At 46.1% G+C, this 17,493-nt stretch overlaps 1 protein-coding gene across 4 annotated transcripts in view; it reads left to right on the plus strand.

The window, feature by feature from the left end:
- The window catches only part of Phactr4 (phosphatase and actin regulator 4), a 73,156-nt gene extending 65,490 nt beyond the window's left edge, over window positions 1–7,666 (plus strand). For 3 of the 4 annotated variants that reach the window (XM_041652084.1, XM_041652087.1, XM_041652086.1), the window contains 3 exons: window positions 1,246–1,383; window positions 3,425–3,501; window positions 5,964–7,665. In XM_041652084.1, coding sequence (XP_041508018.1) covers window positions 1,246–1,383; window positions 3,425–3,501; window positions 5,964–5,979 — 231 coding nt within the window. In that variant the 3' untranslated portion in view covers window positions 5,980–7,665. Of the gene's footprint in view, window positions 1–1,245; window positions 1,384–3,424; window positions 3,502–5,963 lie in introns of all 4 variants that reach the window. The other variant, XM_041652085.1, reaches the window with a different exon arrangement.
- Window positions 7,667–17,493: the final 9,827 nt, after the last annotated feature.

The following is a 17,493-nucleotide window of genomic DNA, read 5'->3' on the forward strand; positions in this document are numbered from 1 at the left end:
GATGGTTCACAACCATCTATAATGGGATCTGATGATGTCCTCTTCTGGTGTGCAGGCATACATGCAGATAGAACACTGAATATATAATAAATAAGTCTTTAGGGAAAAAAAATCATACTTCTTCACAGAATCTGCTAATTTGATAACATTGACCACGTATTTCCTAGGACATCTCAGAGCTATGTAACCTCAGGTTCTATTCTGGATCCATTTATAATCAGAATCTGTTTCTTCTTGGGGCAGGGTGGTAGGAGGGGGCCAGTGCTACGGGTGGACCAAGGGTGTCACAGATGCTAACCTTGATGAGTTCTGTCATCAGGTGGCATCTACATTGTAACCAGATCTTCAGGCGCTAAGGGTACATATTAAAGTTTGAAGACCATAGGGCATGGCTATGATTCTGTACAGAAAACCAAACTCTCACAGATTTTCATACATTTTTATTTATTTTGTGTGAATGGAGTGTTGCATGGTGACGTCAGAGGACAACTTGTGGGATTAATCGCAGTTTGTTAGACTTGCTGACAAGTGCTTTCCCCTCTAAGCCACCTTGCCAGCCCAAAAGGAAATTCCCGATACCCCAAGTCCTTGGAGAGCTTTGGGGAGGATGGGACCCAGATGGTATAGTTAAAGCTTCTCAGGTTCTCTGGAGGTGGCAGTTCATGCCTGTAATTCTGGCATGCAGGCGGCTGATCAGCAGGAGGATTAACTGCAAGTTTCAGGCTAGCCTGAGCTACAGTGGAAGGCCCTATCTCAAAAGAAAAAGTGTAGGCCTAGTGGTGGTGGTGGTGGCGGCGCATGCCTTTAATCCCAGCGAAGGCAAGTGGATCTCTGAGTTCAAGGCCAGCCTGGCCTACAGAGTGAGTTCCAGGATGGCCAGAGCTACACAGAGAAACCCTGACTCAAAAAAATCAACCAATAAATAAATGAATATCTAGATAGATAGATAGACAGACAGACAGACAGACAAAGTGAGGGCTGGAGAGATGACTTAGAGATTAAGGGCACTAGCTGCTCTTCCAAAGGTCCTGAGTTCAATTTCCAGCAACTACATGGTGGCTCCCAACCACCATGAGAATGAGATTTGGTGCCCTCTTCTGGCATGCAGGCAGAATATGGTATACATAATAAATAAATAAATCTTCAAAATAAATAATAAGTAACAAAAGAAAGCTTCCCATGTAACTCCATTGTTCAGTGAATGGTAAAGGCAATTTAATGCATGCTTGGCTCTATGTGTTTCAGCTCAGTCAAAGGCCAACTGTGGCTGAACTACTTGCCAGGAAGATCCTGCGGTTTAATGAGTATGTGGAGGTTACAGATGCTCAGGATTATGACCGGCGAGCAGATAAGCCGTGGACCAAACTGACTCCTGCTGACAAGGTAACTTGAAAATGCTCACATATTCTCTGAGGATCTCCCTCTTCACTACTTTTTCTGTTATTATTGTGAAGCACACTTAGGGTTTATTAAGAGCGCTTTGAAACATAGATTTTAAGCATAGAGATAACAGAAAGGGAGGCACTTGGCAAAGTCCAGCCACAGCCCAGTGTGGGTCTTCAGAAGGACACGGCACTGATGAGAAGAGTAAGCCGGCAGCAGAGCTTCTAGTTTTGATAGGATGTTACATTTCAAAGCAAGATACAAAATGCCAAGATGTAAACCCAAGTTTTCTATTAAACATTAAGAAAACAGCTGTTTTGCCAGGCCGTACTAGCACACACCTTTAGTGTTATTTTACTTATGTTTTAATCAGTAAAGCTTTCCTTTAGATCAGAAGCAGAGCTAAGCCACTAAAGGGCGGGCAGTGGTAGCACACACTTTAATCCCAGGATTTAGAAAACCTAGGCAGAAGGATCTTTGTGAGTTCAAGGCCACCCTGGGCTTACACAAGACCACCGCAGAAACACTGCAGGTAGTGGTGGCTCACACTTTGAATCCCAGTACTAGGGAGTCACCTGCCTTTCCTCCCAGCACTAGAGGGAATATAAAATGGAAGAGAGAGGCTTAGTCTACTTCCTCTGTGGCTGCCTAGCCTTAGTAGAGGTGAGACTTCTCTAGTAACTTGGCTGCTTTGTGGTCGCCCAGCCTTGGTAGAGGGCAGACTTCTCTAGTAACTTGGCTGCTTTGTGGCCGCCCAGCCTTGGTAGAGGAAGGACTTCTCTAGTAGCTTGGCTGCTTTGTTTTTCTGGTTTTCAGGTTGAACCCCAATGTCTGTTTCTGGGTTTTTTTTTTTTGTTTTTTTTTTTTGTTTTAGGTTTTTCGAGACAGGGTTTCTCTGTGGCTTTGGAGCCTGTCCTGGAACTAGCTTTGTAGACCAGGGTGGTCTCGAACTCACGGAGATCCGCCTGCTTCTGCCTCCCGAGTGCTGGGATTAAAGGCGTGCGCCACCATCGCCCGGCCTGTTTCTGGGTTTTTATTATTTTTGCTACACACCCTTTTAATCCTAACACTAGGGAGGCAGAGGCAGAGGCAGACAGATCGCTAAGTTTGAGGCCAGCTTGGTCTACAGAGTGAGTTCCAGGACAGCCAGGGCTGTTATATAGAGAAACACTGTCTCAGAAAAAGGCAAAAACAAAAAAGAAGAGGAAGGGAACAGCTGCATAAGGGAGGGGAAGAAACAAAAATCACAGAACAAAAATTTGAGATGGAAATAAAATACCCTTTTTTTCTAATTTATTTTATGTTTATGGATGTTTTTCTGGCATGAATGTCTATTCAGAGAGGCCAGAAGAGGGCATCAAATCCCTTGGAACTGAATTACAGACAGTTGTGAGCCACTATGTGGTTGCTGGGAATTGAACCCTGGTCCCCTGGAAGAGCAGCCAGTGCTCTTAACTACCAAGCTACCTCTCCAGCCCCAATAAAACATATTTTTGGGACTGGAGAGATGGCTCAGTGGTTAAGAGCTGCTATTCCTGAGTATCCAGATTCAGTCAATTCACAGCACCCACATGGTGGCTCACAGCTGTCTGTAACTCCAGTTCCAGGGGATCTGGCACCCTCACAGAGATATACATGCAGGAAAAAATGCACATAAAATAAATAAATCTCCCCCCCCACCAAAAAAAAACCAATCCCCACATTTTTACCAGCAGCAATTGGAGGAGATCTGGTGCTGTATCTGAGTAATTCTCTCACTTCTGTGCCCTGCTTAATGTGCTGTGGAGACGGTAAAGACTATCTTCTTAACGCTTTAATTTAAATCGAGACTTTTGGGTTTACATGAAGCTTAGTAGTGTCAAGGAGAGTACTGTGTGTCTGGCTCAGCTTGGCTGGATCTCTTGGCCTGACTTTTTTCCCTCTGGGCTGCATCCAAAATTTGTGGTTCCTCCTAATGATAAGCCCATTAGAGAAACATGGCAAGTCACAAGGCTGCCCTTCAAGAGAGAAAAGATGCTTAAATCTTATTTCTATCTTACAGGCTGCCATAAGAAAAGAATTAAATGAATTTAAAAGCTCAGAGATGGAGGTTCATGAAGACAGCAAACATTTTACACGGTAAGACCCAAAGATCCAAATATTTGTAGCTGAGAAAAGTTTCCCCAGCAGACAAACATAACAAAGTCGTTCAGATAGGAGGAACTCTACTGATCTACAAAGCCAGACATGGTGCTATAAATCTATAATTGTAGTCTTGGAAGGTGGGGGCAGAAGGATCACGAGTTCAAGGCCTACCTAGACTCCACGAGACCTTGTATTAAAAAACAAAGTCAGTGGGGCTGAGGTGATTGCTCTGTGGATGAGCACTGCTGGGAAGTGTATAGACGAGTGTGGATCTCAGCAGGGAAGTGTACAGCCGAGTGTGGATCTCAGCAGGGAAGTGTACAGAGACGAGTGTGGATCTCAGCAGGGAAGTGTATAGACGAGTGTGGATCTCAGCAGGGAAGTGTACAGAGACGAGTGTGGATCTCAGCAGGGAAGTGTACAGACGAGTGTGGATCTCAGCAGGGAAGTGTACAGACGAGTGTGGATCTCAGCAGGGAAGTGTACAGACGAGTGTGGATCTCAGCAGGGAAGTGTACAGACGAGTGTGGATCTCAGCAGGGAAGTGTACAGACGAGTGTGGATCTCAGCACATGGGAAGTGTACAGAGACAAGTGTGGATCTCAGCAGGGAAGTGTACAGACGAGTGTGGATCTCAGCAGGGAAGTGTACAGACGAGTGTGGATCTCAGCACCATGAGAAACCAGGTGCATCTGGGAGTGTCTGACGTCCCAGTGCACATGGTGAGGTGGAAGGCAGAGATAGGCCAGTCCTCAGCTAGCCTGGTGTCTGTCCACAGCAGTGAACAAGATTGCTTCACTCAAACAAGTGGAAGACAAATACTGACACCCTAAGATGTCATTTGACTCCCATGTGTCCATTGTAGTGTATGTGGGCCTGCACTTACACACTACACACATATTACAAATGGAATAATACACCAGGAAGTGGTGGCGCACGCCTTTAAACCCAGTACTCAGGAGGCAGAGACAGGCGGATCTCTGAGTTCAAGGCCCACCTGGTCTATAGAGTGAGTTCCAGGACAGTTAGGGCTACACAGAGAAACCCTGCCTTAAGAAACCAACACACACACACCCAGAAAAAAAAGAATAATAAATAAATAGGTCTGAGGATGTAGCTCAGTTGGTAGAGTATGTGTCTTGTGTGCCCAAAGCCCTGGGTGCCATCCCCGGCACTGCATAAACAGCGTGTGGTGGTGTATGCCTGTCATCCCAGCACTCAGGGAGATCAGGAGTTCCAGAGCCACCTCGGGTAAATCAAACCCATACCACAGCAACATCACCAGCAAAAGAGGATGAGAACTAAGAGCTAATTCTAAATGCCATTCTGAGTTTTGCCATTTTGTGTAGCCCAGACTTAGAATTTATATATAACCAGGGCTGACCTGAAACTCACAGCTGTCTAGCCTCTACCCTGGGATTACAAACTTGAGCTACTAAGCTCCCAGCTACTTCTGTTGGTGGTGATTTTGAGACAGGGTCTTGCTGTGTAGTTGTGGCTGGCCTCACAAGTACTGGCTGGATTGTAGGCCTGTTCCACCACGCCCAGCTTAGCCTGGGGCTCTTGATAGTCAATCAACCTCCCTCCCGAGAGCAGAGACTACAGATGGGAGCCCCACGCCTGAGTGCTTGCATTTCTACCTTGGCTAATGAAGTTTGTGCGGCCTGTGAGACCATAGCTGTAGAGACAGCTTCATTTAGTTAACAAGTATTTACTGAGCACCTACAACAAGTACATACAATTCTGGGTCTTTAGGTTGCAACAGGGAAGCAGGCAGAGCCTCGGGTTTCTGCAAACTCTGCTCTACAGCGGAAGGGTGACTGGGAAATGAAGTGCAGCTATTTGAAGGCTGACAGCACCTGTGGTTTACTGAGGTGGCGCTGCCGGAGTCTCGAGAACAAGCATCCTCTGTCTCAGGCTCTGCTCCTCAGCCTACAGCTGGAACTGCCACCATGTCAACACTAGATAGTAGGTCCTTCAGGGGAAAGCCCATGATTATTGTTCTGTTTTGATTTGGGGATCTTGTTCTTGTTTACTTGGCATCTAACAAACAGCTGTTTTGCTGCTTGTCTGGAGTGACAAGCACACAGGTCTGACCCATTCCTCCTTTGGGGAGCTTGTCGCCCCCAACTTTGTGTGTGTGTGTGTGTGTTTTGAGATAGGATCTCACACTGTAGCTCAAGCTAGCCTGGAACTCAAAGCAGTCCTCCTGCCTCAAACTCCCAAGTGCTGGAAGTCCCGCCCTCTGACTACAATACTGCTACTGATATAGCGAAGCCAGAGCTGGAGTTTAATTAGGGCAGAGCACGCCCAAGGCACTGGTCAGTCCTCAGCACCACTTGAGGTGCATAGATTCCTGTAACCAACAAAAGCCCTTTTGACTTTCCAAAACAGATTTCAAGAATAGGAAAGCAGTCTCCATTGTCTGGTAACTTGTCCCTTTCTGACCCTTCTAGCTACCATCGCCCGTGATGCTGATCGTGAAAAGGGGACTAAAGGACCATGGGAAAGCAGAGCTGTTGTGTTGCTTGTCTCCAGGGCAACCATAGCACTTCCCACACCACAGCCAGAGCTGCTCTGGGATCTGGTTCAGAGCTGAACAGCACTTCTGTGAATGTAGGCTTCCACTGTAACGGATTCTCCTGGGCTGCCATTGGAGAGACATGAGACAGCTGATGCTTTTGAACCTCCTCACAACACTGCAGCGGACTTGAGGGCTTTCCTCTCGCCAGCCACCTGAGCTCGGGCCCTTGAAGGCTCCGAGTTTTACTGGCGGCAACACACCCTGTCCCGAGACAACTGCCTGTGCCAAGGCAGTTTGTGCCATTAGCCTTAACCGCCTCCCTATTTGTGTGACCCACTCATGTAGGCGTTAATCCTCTTGCCAGAACAACCCTAGAGGCTCTACTGTGCTATCTATCAAATGGGCCCCCACTCCTGAATGCTTAGACCTCCCTGGTGTGGCAGTCGAAAGATTACACTGTCCCTTCTAGATGACCAGTGAGGCCCCCAGGAAGGTTGGTGTCTGAGCTGTCCCTCCTTTGACACCTGTCATCCCAGCTCCTTTGTTTAGAGGCAAGATCTGAAACTGGCTCAGGCTAGCCTGTACCTCGCTGTATAGGCCAGGCTGGCCTCAAACATTGTCTCAGCCTCTCAGGTGCTGGGATTACAAGCATGAACCATCATGCTTGGCTCTCATCCTGGTCCTTATTTTAAAGTTATCCTAAAGAAATGATGGAAATCTATTTGTTAAACAGTCTGAACTCTAATCAAGCTGTTCAATGAGAGTGTCAAGTATAGTTTCTATACAAACCAAGAAAAAGGCCTTAATATTAATGCCAGTTTGGCAGAGCCTGACTCATGGGTTAGACTCCTTAGACTAAGTATACATTCCTTGTACCAAATGATATCGTTAGTCACTTCAGCCAGTGGGTGGGGGCACTGTGTGCTGCTGGCCCTCCGTACTGCACAGTGCCTCTTTACTCCAGGAGCCGCGGCTTCTCTCCGGCAGCCTTCACCTCACTTGCCTTGTTCATGCTGTAGCCAGTGTGGTTGGTGCCTCAGTTTTTAGATAAGGCCCTCCCCATTTGTATTTGTGATGTAAATGTGATTTCCCAAAGCGAATCTGGTCTGTGCCTCAGAGTTTTCTCTTGAAGCCCATACAGCCTCACCTCTCCCTCCCAATTGCTCTTCACGTTCTAGGTGGAAAAGAAACACATCCCAGTTTTTCTTCTTTCTTCTTTTAGTCTGCAACTCTGTAGCTCAGCCAGCCTTTGACTTGAGGTCTCCCTCCCACCTTCCCGCCCGGGATCATAGGATCATAGGCGTCCACAGGCATAGCTGGCTCCTCCTCACCCACCGTTTAGTAAATTGTGAGTTTCTAGTGCTTCCTCTCCATTCCTCTTTTCTGTTTGTGTTCCTTCAACAGTGTTCTCCTTGTTAACACCGCACTTGCGGAAGATTTAGAATATAGGGCAAACAAAAGCTAAAGTCACCTTAAAATAGGACTTCCTTCTCTCCGGAGGAAAAGGTGGTTTTGTTTTTCCTGTTACTACCAGGTAGTTTCTGGTTATGGAAACAGGACTGCCTCCCCACTTCCCCACCCCTTCCCCACCCCTCCCCACCATTTCACCCTCCACCTCCTCTTCCCCACCCCTCCCCACCATTTCACCCTCCACCTCCTCTTCACCACCCCCTCCCCACCACCTCACCCCCCAGCTCCCCTCCTCCCCACCTCTCCACCTCCTTACCTCCCTACTTCCCTACCTTCCCACTTCCCCTCCTCCCCACCCTTCTCAAAGCTTGTTAACACTTGGGCTAAGGAGGGGAAGACCAATGACAGTTGTAAGAAGTCTAGACACAAGGTTGCCGTAATTGCTGACTTGATCATTCAGTATCCTCTTTTGTGATTGTATTTTGTTCAGTGTGCTCAAGATGGAATCCAAGTTCTCACAAGCTAGGCCAGTTCTCTCTGCCACTGAGCTGTCCTCAGCCCTGATCCCAACCACACTTGCTTTCCTGTTGGTTTTAGAGACTGCATATGCCTTCACTGTCTGTGGCTAAGGTGACATTTTCTCTTCTGTTTTATTAGCTATGGTCTCATGTAGCCCAGGCTGGCCCCAAACTCACTATATAGCCAAGGAAGACCTCAACCTTCTGATGGTCCTGCCTCCACCTCGCAAGCACAGGGATTGCACCATGCCTGTCAGCAAAACAACCTTTCAGTCGTCCTCCACCGCTGCTCTCCCTCACTGTGCCAAGCCTGAGCTACCCGTCTGCTCCTGGGCCACCAGCGCTCGGATTCACTCTTCATCTCATTTGTTAGGGCAGCATCTAGTCAGTGGTTCTGTTTTAGTGTATATAAGAGCTGACTTTGTGTTTTCTCTCTGTAATTTGAAGTCACAGTTGTAAAGCCTAGCATATTGTAACGTCAGAATGTCCCCTAATGTACAGAATCATGTAAAATAAATAATTACATTGTATATCAGTCTTCCCACCAGTCTTAATTATTAAAGTATTTTAGAATATTGAAAAATCCTGATTTGTTTATTTTTTATTTTTTTAGTACTGGAAATTGAGCCTCATTACTCAACCGCTAAGCCACATCCCTGATTTGTGTTTTGTTTTACTTTTATTTGTTTATTGTTTTTGTTTTTTGAGACAGGGTTTCTCTGTGTAGCCCTGGCTATCCTAAAACTCACTCTGTAGACCAGGTGGCCTCGAACTCAGATATCCACCTGCCTCTGCCACCTGAGTGCTAGAATTAAAGGCATTCACCACCACCACCACCACCACCCAGTCTTTTTATTTTTATTTTTATTGGTGTTTTACCTGTATGTATGTCTTTGTGAGGGGTGTTGGATCCTGGAGCTACAAACAATTGTGAGCTGCCAGGTGGGTGCTAGGAATTGAACCTGGGTCCTCTTGAACCAGTCAGTGCTCTTAACTGCTGCACCAGCTCTCCAGCCCCTGTTTTGTTTTACTTTATTCCAGAAAATTAAAGCAACTTAAAAATGATACCCAAATCCCAGCCTTTGGAAGGCAGAGGCAGGTAGATCTCTGAGTTTGAGAACAGCCTGGTCTACAAAGTGAGTTCCAGAACAGCCAGAAATATACAGAGAAATCTTGTCTCAGAAAAGAGAGAGAGAAATGAGATCCAAAATATTGCTAAAGACTCCAAAATGAAAAAGAAGATAAATGATTATGTTAAATGTAGCCAGAAGTGAGAATCTGTCATGTTTGTATATTTCTCTGCATGAACAAGAGTCACGGGACTGGGATATAGCTCAGTTGGTAGAGTGCTTGCCTTGTGTGCACCAACCCCTGAGTTCAGTCCCACATCATAAAGCAAGGCACAGTGCATCCCAGAACCTCTGAGGCTGAGACAGAGGTTGAGAAGTTAAAGGTCATCCTGAGTGTAAGCCACTTGAGTCACACAAGTGGCCGGGTCCTTCCCTGAGGACCTCTAACTGCCAGGCTCCACCCACAGAGCACACTCTTAACTGCCCTAACAGCTAGGCCCCCAGCCTACAGAGTAAAAAACTGAGTCTCTGGACTTGAAATTCCACCAATCTCCACCCTTGAAACCTTCACCCTAAGAAGTTCATCCCCTCCCCCCAAAACTATCTAAGCTCTGCCTTCTGCTCAGTTCCGCACTGTTTCTTGCCCAAGCAGAGGCAGCCACCCTCCTGGTTTTTTTTTCCCTCTGGGTAAATCTCTTCTGTGAGGTTTGTTGTGAGGTGTGACTTTGTGGTATTTCTTGGCTCCCTACTACCTGGATTTCTTTCCATCCAAACTATACCACTTACATTTATGTCAGAACCCAGGATAGGCTCTCCCTGTGCTTGTGGTTCCCCTCGGGTGCCTAAGGTGCACAGACCCTATCCCTTACTCCCATGCACCTGCCAGAGACTCACCTTCCCCTCAGCAATCACTCTGTCCCTTCCATTTACAGCAGTTAGCTAAGTTCCCCCTTAGTGTAAACATTTCCCTGAGTCTGACAAAGTGACCACTGAGTGTCCAGCACCCCTCTGGCACCCTCAGCCATGGTCTTTAAGGCCACAGACAGCTGGCCCTCTACACCTGACCCCATCACCCGACTCTTATAGTTGCAATCCTGCAGTTTCCTTAGGCCCAACTGGGCTGCTGTGCCCCTGGCTGTCTCCTTCTCCCTGGAGCTACCTGTAATCCCACAGCTCCTCTAGGCCCTCATGGCTTTCGTGACCCCATTCCCGACCCTTTCCTGTGGAAAAGACCCTCCTAGAGCTTGGTTTTCTCTCACCTTCTCACCTCTACAGAAGCCCTGGTACCAGGTCCTGAGACTCTCCTCTGCCTTACAACGACCCACTGAATGGCTTGGCCCTTGTTTGGTCCTCCCTGAATCCTAGATTTGCCCACGACTACAGGCTGCAGTGACATTTTCCTTCCTCTCTACGTATGGGAACGTGTCTTCCACACCCTCCCACTCCCCCTTGGGATGCCTCTTAGAAAACCTCCAGCTTCTCTACCTGACACCCAACTGAAGGGCCTCAAATTTATCCAATCAAATTTTTGCAATCAAATTTGGCCTCAATATCCCTTAGATAATCAATCCAAAGAACCACCTAAGAGCACCCTAGATCCTAATATCACTCAGGACCTTTACAAATAGTGTGAGCGATCAGGGAAATGGGAAGATTCTCCATTCCCTATTTCTCTTGTCTCTGCTCCAAGCCCTGTTTACTTTTATCTAGTCACACACACACACACACACGCACACGCACACGTGCACACATGCACTAAGTATAAATGTCCTGTCTTTTAAGTTACCATAAATAGACCTGTAGGGTGAAAAGGGCCAAGAATAAACACCCTGACCCTGACTTGGGTACAGGGATTGAAATCCCACCAATCCCTGAAGTCCCTGAGGACGGAATCCTACCAATCCCAAATCAACCTGGAAAACTCAACAGACCCCACCACCACCAAGGAACCTGTTCACTTCGCTGCCACCCCACCCTGGATTCTTGTTCTTGTTCTTGTTCCTCTTCCTCTTCCTCTTCCTCTTCCTCCTCCTCCTCCTCCTCCTCCTCCTCCTCCTCTTCCTCCTCCTCCTCTTCTTCTTCTTCTTCTTCTTCTTCTTCTTCTTCTTCTTCTTCTTCTTCTTCTTCTTCTTCTTCTTTTGGTTTTAGCTGTTCTGGAACTAGCTCTTGTAGACCAGGCTGGCCTCAAACTCACAGAGATTCACCTGCCTCTGCCTCCTGAGTGCTGGGACTAAAGACTTACACCACCACAGCCCGGGCCCCAATAAATTTCTTGAGTGAGGTTTATTGTGGGGTGTGACATTTTCACCAGAGTGAAGCCCAGCTGTAACAATTTTCCCAAGAGCAGCTCAGCAGAACTATATCATTTTCAAGAGGGAAACCTTCCTCTAGCCGAGAAGAGTTGTTACCCTCTGCGGTACTTAAGCAGAGCTGTAACACTTGCTGGGGAATCTCTTCCTTAAGCAGAACAGAGCTATAACAACTTTGCTGGGGAAACCCTCCCCTGCCAGAGCAGAATTGTTACATTGGGGAAACCTTTCCCCAGAGCACAGCTGTAAGCTGCTAACACTTACAGTGACATTGTCGTGTTCCTTGACTCCGGACTGCGAGGACACCTTTCCATCAGAGCTGCAATGCTTACAGGATCTGTAGGTTTGTTCCACAGTGGGAGCCAGGAGTGAGACCTAGCAGAAGGGGGAGAAAGCAGAGGAGTAGGTCAGCCGCAATAGGTGCTGTGTGCGCACACCCTGCACACACTTTCCACGGGCTGGTGCTTCTCTCAGCTCCTTCCTGCAGCGTTCCCTGTCTATACCCAAGACTCAGAATTTCCTTTCTCTAAGCCTTTTTGTTCTCATCTTGCTAGATTTAGTTTGACAGGGATTCAGATGTCTTTCAGCAATGAGGGGCTTGAGACTGCTCTTTTATCTTGTTCCACTTGAATTAAAACCTGGCTCTGGAATTGGGGTATGGCTTCCCCTCCTCTAGACCCACGCATGTTTGTTTAAAGGTTTCTTCCAAAAATCTCTGTTCCATACCAGGTGATCCACCTGACTATGTGACAGAGAAGGAGAGCAAAACAAAATTAATGGACAGACCATTCCCAATAGGGACTATTGCTGCTCATCTCATTCTATTTTGGCTTTGGTTTAAAAAAAAAAAAACAACTTTTGCTAAGGTATACATCTCTCAAGATTTGTAAAACTATTGTGTAAACTTCTATTACCTCAAGATTTATATGCATATTGAGTCTGAATAAAACCCTGTGAAATCGGTGACTGCTGTGGAACAGCCTTTGTAGACTGTAAAGATGGATCACTCTCGTTGTTAATAAAGAGCTCATCGGCAGGTGGCTAGGAAGGATAAGGTTAGGCAGGAGAACCAGACTAAGAAAATACTGGGAGGAAGGAGGAGTCGAGGAGATGCCATGAGACACAGGGTGAGCAGCATCAGAAGTATGTATATGAGGTAAACAAGCCTCGGGGCAGCACATAGGTTAATAGAAATGGGATAACTGAAGTTATAATAGCTAGCTAAAAACAAGTGTAAAATAATGGCAAAGTATTTATAATTAAGACTCTGTGTGGTTATTTGGGGAGCAGCTCCCTCCTGGAAGTCTCGTAGCTTCTCTATGCCTGCATGGGCTTCTCTCTTGCTTCTCAGCTCCCACTTGGAGCTCATAGAAACTCTCTCTTCAGAGTTCATTTTGCGACCCTTTTTCCAATCCTCCACTGTCTTGGATCTTATTAAAACCTCACTCTGTTACAAACAGCATGGCCTCAGTACACTTAGTTGGCCTAAATTGGCATGCTTGATTTTCAGTGGTGGTAACTTCTGCCACCGCACAAAAAATCTAAAATTCTTTTACAGCTAAACTTGCTTTCTCCTCCTCTATTTCTTTCTAGTTACACCTGTCCAGGGTAGCTCTTATATATGGAGACCCACCACCTCTGACCAACAGCCCATAATAATAGAGTAGGGAGTGCTATGTCATGCTGACAACAGCTGAGGTAGTCCCCATCACTCACTCTCTTAGCCGTCTCTCCTCACTGGGGCTTACCCTATGCCCGTTTTCTCTATTTTTCCATGATAATTCCCATCCTGAAATTAAAAATCATAAAAACAGGGTTTATGATAAGATTTTTTTTTTAAGACAGGGTTTCTCTGTAGCTTTGGAGCCTGTCCTGGAACTAGCTCTTGTAAACCAGGCTGGCTTCAGACTCACAGAGATCCACCTGCCTCTGCCTCCCGAATGCTGGGATTAAAGGTGTGTGCACCATCGCCCAGTTTGAGGTCCCATTTATTAATTGCTGCTCTCAGTGTCTGTGCTACTGGTGCTATATTTAGGAAGTGGTCCCCTGTGCCAATGCATTCAAGTGTACTTCCCATTTTCTCTTCTATGTAATAAGAAATTTACTCATAAGTGGCTTTTAGATATAATGCAAAGAAAAACCAGCTTACAGGCCACAACCCCTGAGAAACTAGAGAACAAAGAGGACCCTAAGAGAGACACACATGGATCTACATAGGAAGGTGAAAAAGACAAGATCTCCTGAGTAAATTGGGAGCATTGGAGTAATGGGAGAGGGTAGAAAGAGAGAGGGGAGGAAGGAAGGGAAGTGGAGAAAAATGTATAGCTCAATAAAACAAAAAAGTAACAAAATTAAAAAAAAAACAACAATGCTTGCTTAGTAAGGTATTAAAGCTGCACCTCCAGGCACTCATACAAGAATGGACCTCATGCTGGTAGCCGAACTTTGTAATGTCAGGGTCACTTGGTGGTATTAGTTTTAAAAGGACATGAAAAGAAGTCATGGAGAGAAACTGAGACTGGGCACTGTGTTCCTACAGAGAGCCCAGGGGAGACCATCAGAAAGCTTCAGTAAGTACTGGGGGTCTAAGAGTGTATAAAGGTCTGAGGATACGAGAGTTTATGAACGTTCTGAAGGTATAAGAAAGTTATTTAAGGGCCGGGCAGCAGTGGCGCACGCCTTTAATCTCAGCACTCGGGAGGCAGAGGCAGGCGGATCTCTGTGAGTTTGAGGCCAGCTTGGTCTACAAAACGAGTTCTAGGACAGCCAGAGTTACACAGAGAAACCCTGTCTGATAAAAACAACAACAACAAAACAAAACAAAAAAACAAAAATGGAAGAAGGAAAGAGAGAGAGAAATTTAGGTTGATGAAAACTTTCAGATTTCTTCCCCCCTCTATGTTACTGTTATATTAAGATTTCAAAGGTTCGGGAAACCTATGTTTAATGGTTCTACCAGACCACTGCCATGGTTGGGTCTAGAGACTGCTCACCAGCAGGTTGCCAAGTGGAGATAATTCTCAATATCACCTATATTGACTTCTAAAACGCCTGTCCATGATACTTGCTTTCTCTGTGATCAAACTAGAGATTACTGGGGGCTGGAGAGATGGCTTAGCAGTTAAGAGCACTGGCTGTTCTTCCAGAGGTCCTGAATTCACTTCCCAGCAACCATATGGTGGCTCCTAACCATCTATAGTGGACTCTGATGCCCTCTTCTGGTGAAGTCATGCATGCAGTCGAGTAATTGAATACATAATTAATAATAATAAAAAAACCCTAGAGGCCGGGTGGTGGTGGCAAAAAAAACCCCTAGAGGCCGGGTGGTGGTGGCGCATGCCTTTAATCCCAGCACTTGGGAGGCAGAGGCAGGCGGATCTTTGTGAGTTCGAGACCAGCCTGGTCTACAAGAGCTAGTTCCAGGACAGGCTCCAAAACCACAGAGAAACCCTATCTCGAAAAACCAAAAAAAAACAAAAAAAAAAAAAAACAAAAAAAAAAAAACCCCTAGAGATAACTGTCCACATTGGCCAGAGACTTATGGAGGATCTCCTTATTGGTCCTGTAGGAGACATGATTGCCTATTCAGGATGGTGTTCTACCTTTTTATACAAAATGAACCATTTGCATATTCTAATTAAAGACCCATGGCACAGCAGATGGGAAATGGGGGGAGGTCATTGGTGAACTTTACTATAGCACTTATCACAGTTGCCCATCAGGTACAATCAAAATACTGAGGGTACACACCCCACTTCTCAACCTGTAGTATAGGTAGAAGCTCCTCAAAGGTCCTTACATCCCTAATGTCACCCCTTTTAGATGATAATGATTCCATCTCCCTGTCAGACCCTGTCTTATTCAGACCTTAACCTGTACACATCAGCTATTGAATAACGCTTTGCCTGACTGCTTTGGAGAATACTGTTGTGGAGTGTTATTTTAATATGTGTTACATTCATTTACGCTATGGAATATTTGTTTAGTGATGCAAAGATGTATTGTTCTTTCACATTGCATTTGTTTTAACTCTGTGAAGCTGTGTTACTTTGCCTGTCTAAAACACCTGGTTGGTCCAATAAAGAGCTGCATGGCCAATAGCAAGGCAGGAGAAAGGATAGGAGGGGCTGGCAGGCAAAAAGAATAAATGGGAAGAGAACTCTGGGAAGAAAGGATCGACAAGCAAAGAGGAGGAGAGGAAGACTCCAGGCATCAGCCACACAGCCAGACACGGAATAAGAAGGAAAGAAAAGATCTACAGAAGTAAAGAAAGGTAAAAGAGCCCAGAGGCAAAAGGTAGATGGGAGGTTGGAGAGATGGCTCAGAAGTTAAGAGCACCAAATACTTTTCTAGAGGTCCTGAGTTCAATTCCCAGCACCCACGTGCTGACTCACAACCATCCATATCTGAAGTCTCGTGGAATCCAATGCCCTCTTCTGATGTGCAAGTGTGTGTACAGTCAAAACATCCATATACATAAGACACATAAATAAATAAATCTTTTTTTAAAAAAGGCAGATGGGATAATTTAGGAAAAGCTGACTAGAACTAAGCCAACCTGAGGCCATAAGTAAGAATAAGTCTCTGTGTGTGTATTGATTTGGGAGCTGGGTGGCAGGGCCCCCAAAAGAGTAAAGAGCAAAGAGAAAAAAAACAAACAACAAAAAACAAAATGGCCAACAATAGAATACTGGTTGTATGTCCCTCCTGGGTCAAACTCATGCCTGCCTTTGTGATCGTACCCACTGTCTTATTAGACTCTCTCCCCACGCCTCTCGTTAGTTGCTCTAAGCCCAAAATCACTACCATCCCTTCTCCTTCCTACACCTCTCTCTTCAGTATCATAGACTGCTTTAACTCCAATATGTTTTGTGGGCACACTGGATTCTGCGGGTTGCAATACCTTTACCCTCAGTACCACCACCCAGTCCCTGTGCCCAAACATTCCCAATGTCTCAAGTTTATCACTGCCTGCCTCATGGGTGGTTCGGTACATGTACCCTGGTGTTCTCTTTTCCAAAACTAGAGGTTGGTGCCTACAGGAGAGCCCATGTGGATTCCCATCAGAAGGTTTAGAGCATCCTGGCATGACAAAGGAGCAGTCAGGTCACACCCTCTAGAGAGGGCCTGGCGGAACTACTTCCCTAGCTATTTTAGGTTTCCCTCTCAGTTCCTCCAGGATCTCCAGTGGGGGCCTCAGCCCATTCTTACCTCAAGGGACATAGACTCGCTGAGTGCCACAAGAGCTACAAGATCACTGAGGATTAACTAAGAGCAAAAGAGGTGGCCTTTGTCAGCTAAGTCTGTCCCATCACCTCTTTGCGGCGGGACCAAGTCCCTCTTCCCAACCCCGTGCCTAGGCTGAGAATGGATTCCATGCTCCACAAAGTCAGTTCATGCATTAGAGTTAGATCCTGGTCCCACTGCCAGTGGCCCCATGCACTGCCCAAGTCACGCCATTGTCACCTGTATTCAGTTCGTTTCCCAGGTGTCAGTCTGGAGTCAGTGATCTCTCACTAGTTTGGGTCAGCTACCTTTCTTAACTGCTTAGGTTAAGATATTACCCTTCTTTTTTTTTTTTTTTTTTTTTTTTTTTTTTTAATATTTATTTATTTATTATGTATACAATATTCTTTCTGCATGTATGTCTGCAGGCCAGAAGAGGGCACCAGACATTACAGATGGTTGTGAGCCACCATGTGGTTGCTGGGAATTGAACTCAGGACCTTTGGAAGAGCAGGCAATGCTCTTAACCACTGAGCCATCTCTCCAGCCCCCAAGATATTACCCTTCTTAACCCACTTTCTCCTACTGGTTGCACCCTGCCTTATAAACTTCTTACCTACATTTCTACAACAATAGAGTCAAAATATTTCTAAGCAGACTTTTTAATCAGTTGTTATTACAGGATTAGCAGCCCCTAGCTGCAGAGCCAGAGGCCAGCGATGGTGAAGTTCAAGTTTGCCCAAAGGATACCACGATTCAGCAAGAAGTAGTCTAAGGATCACATCATCCCCTTTCTTGTGACCTCATTGTTTAGTAATAATATAAAGGGGGGAATGTAAGCCCCTCGAGCCGTACAATTGGTTAGACCCCTCCCCTGATGCCCTCCAACTGCCAGGTTCCATGCACAGAACACTCTAACTGTCCCAACA

This window comes from Microtus oregoni, unplaced genomic scaffold (genome assembly GCF_018167655.1).
Source record: "Microtus oregoni isolate MIOR12 unplaced genomic scaffold, Mior012 000005F_ref0000423, whole genome shotgun sequence".
NCBI classification, from domain to species: domain Eukaryota; kingdom Metazoa; phylum Chordata; class Mammalia; order Rodentia; family Cricetidae; genus Microtus; species Microtus oregoni.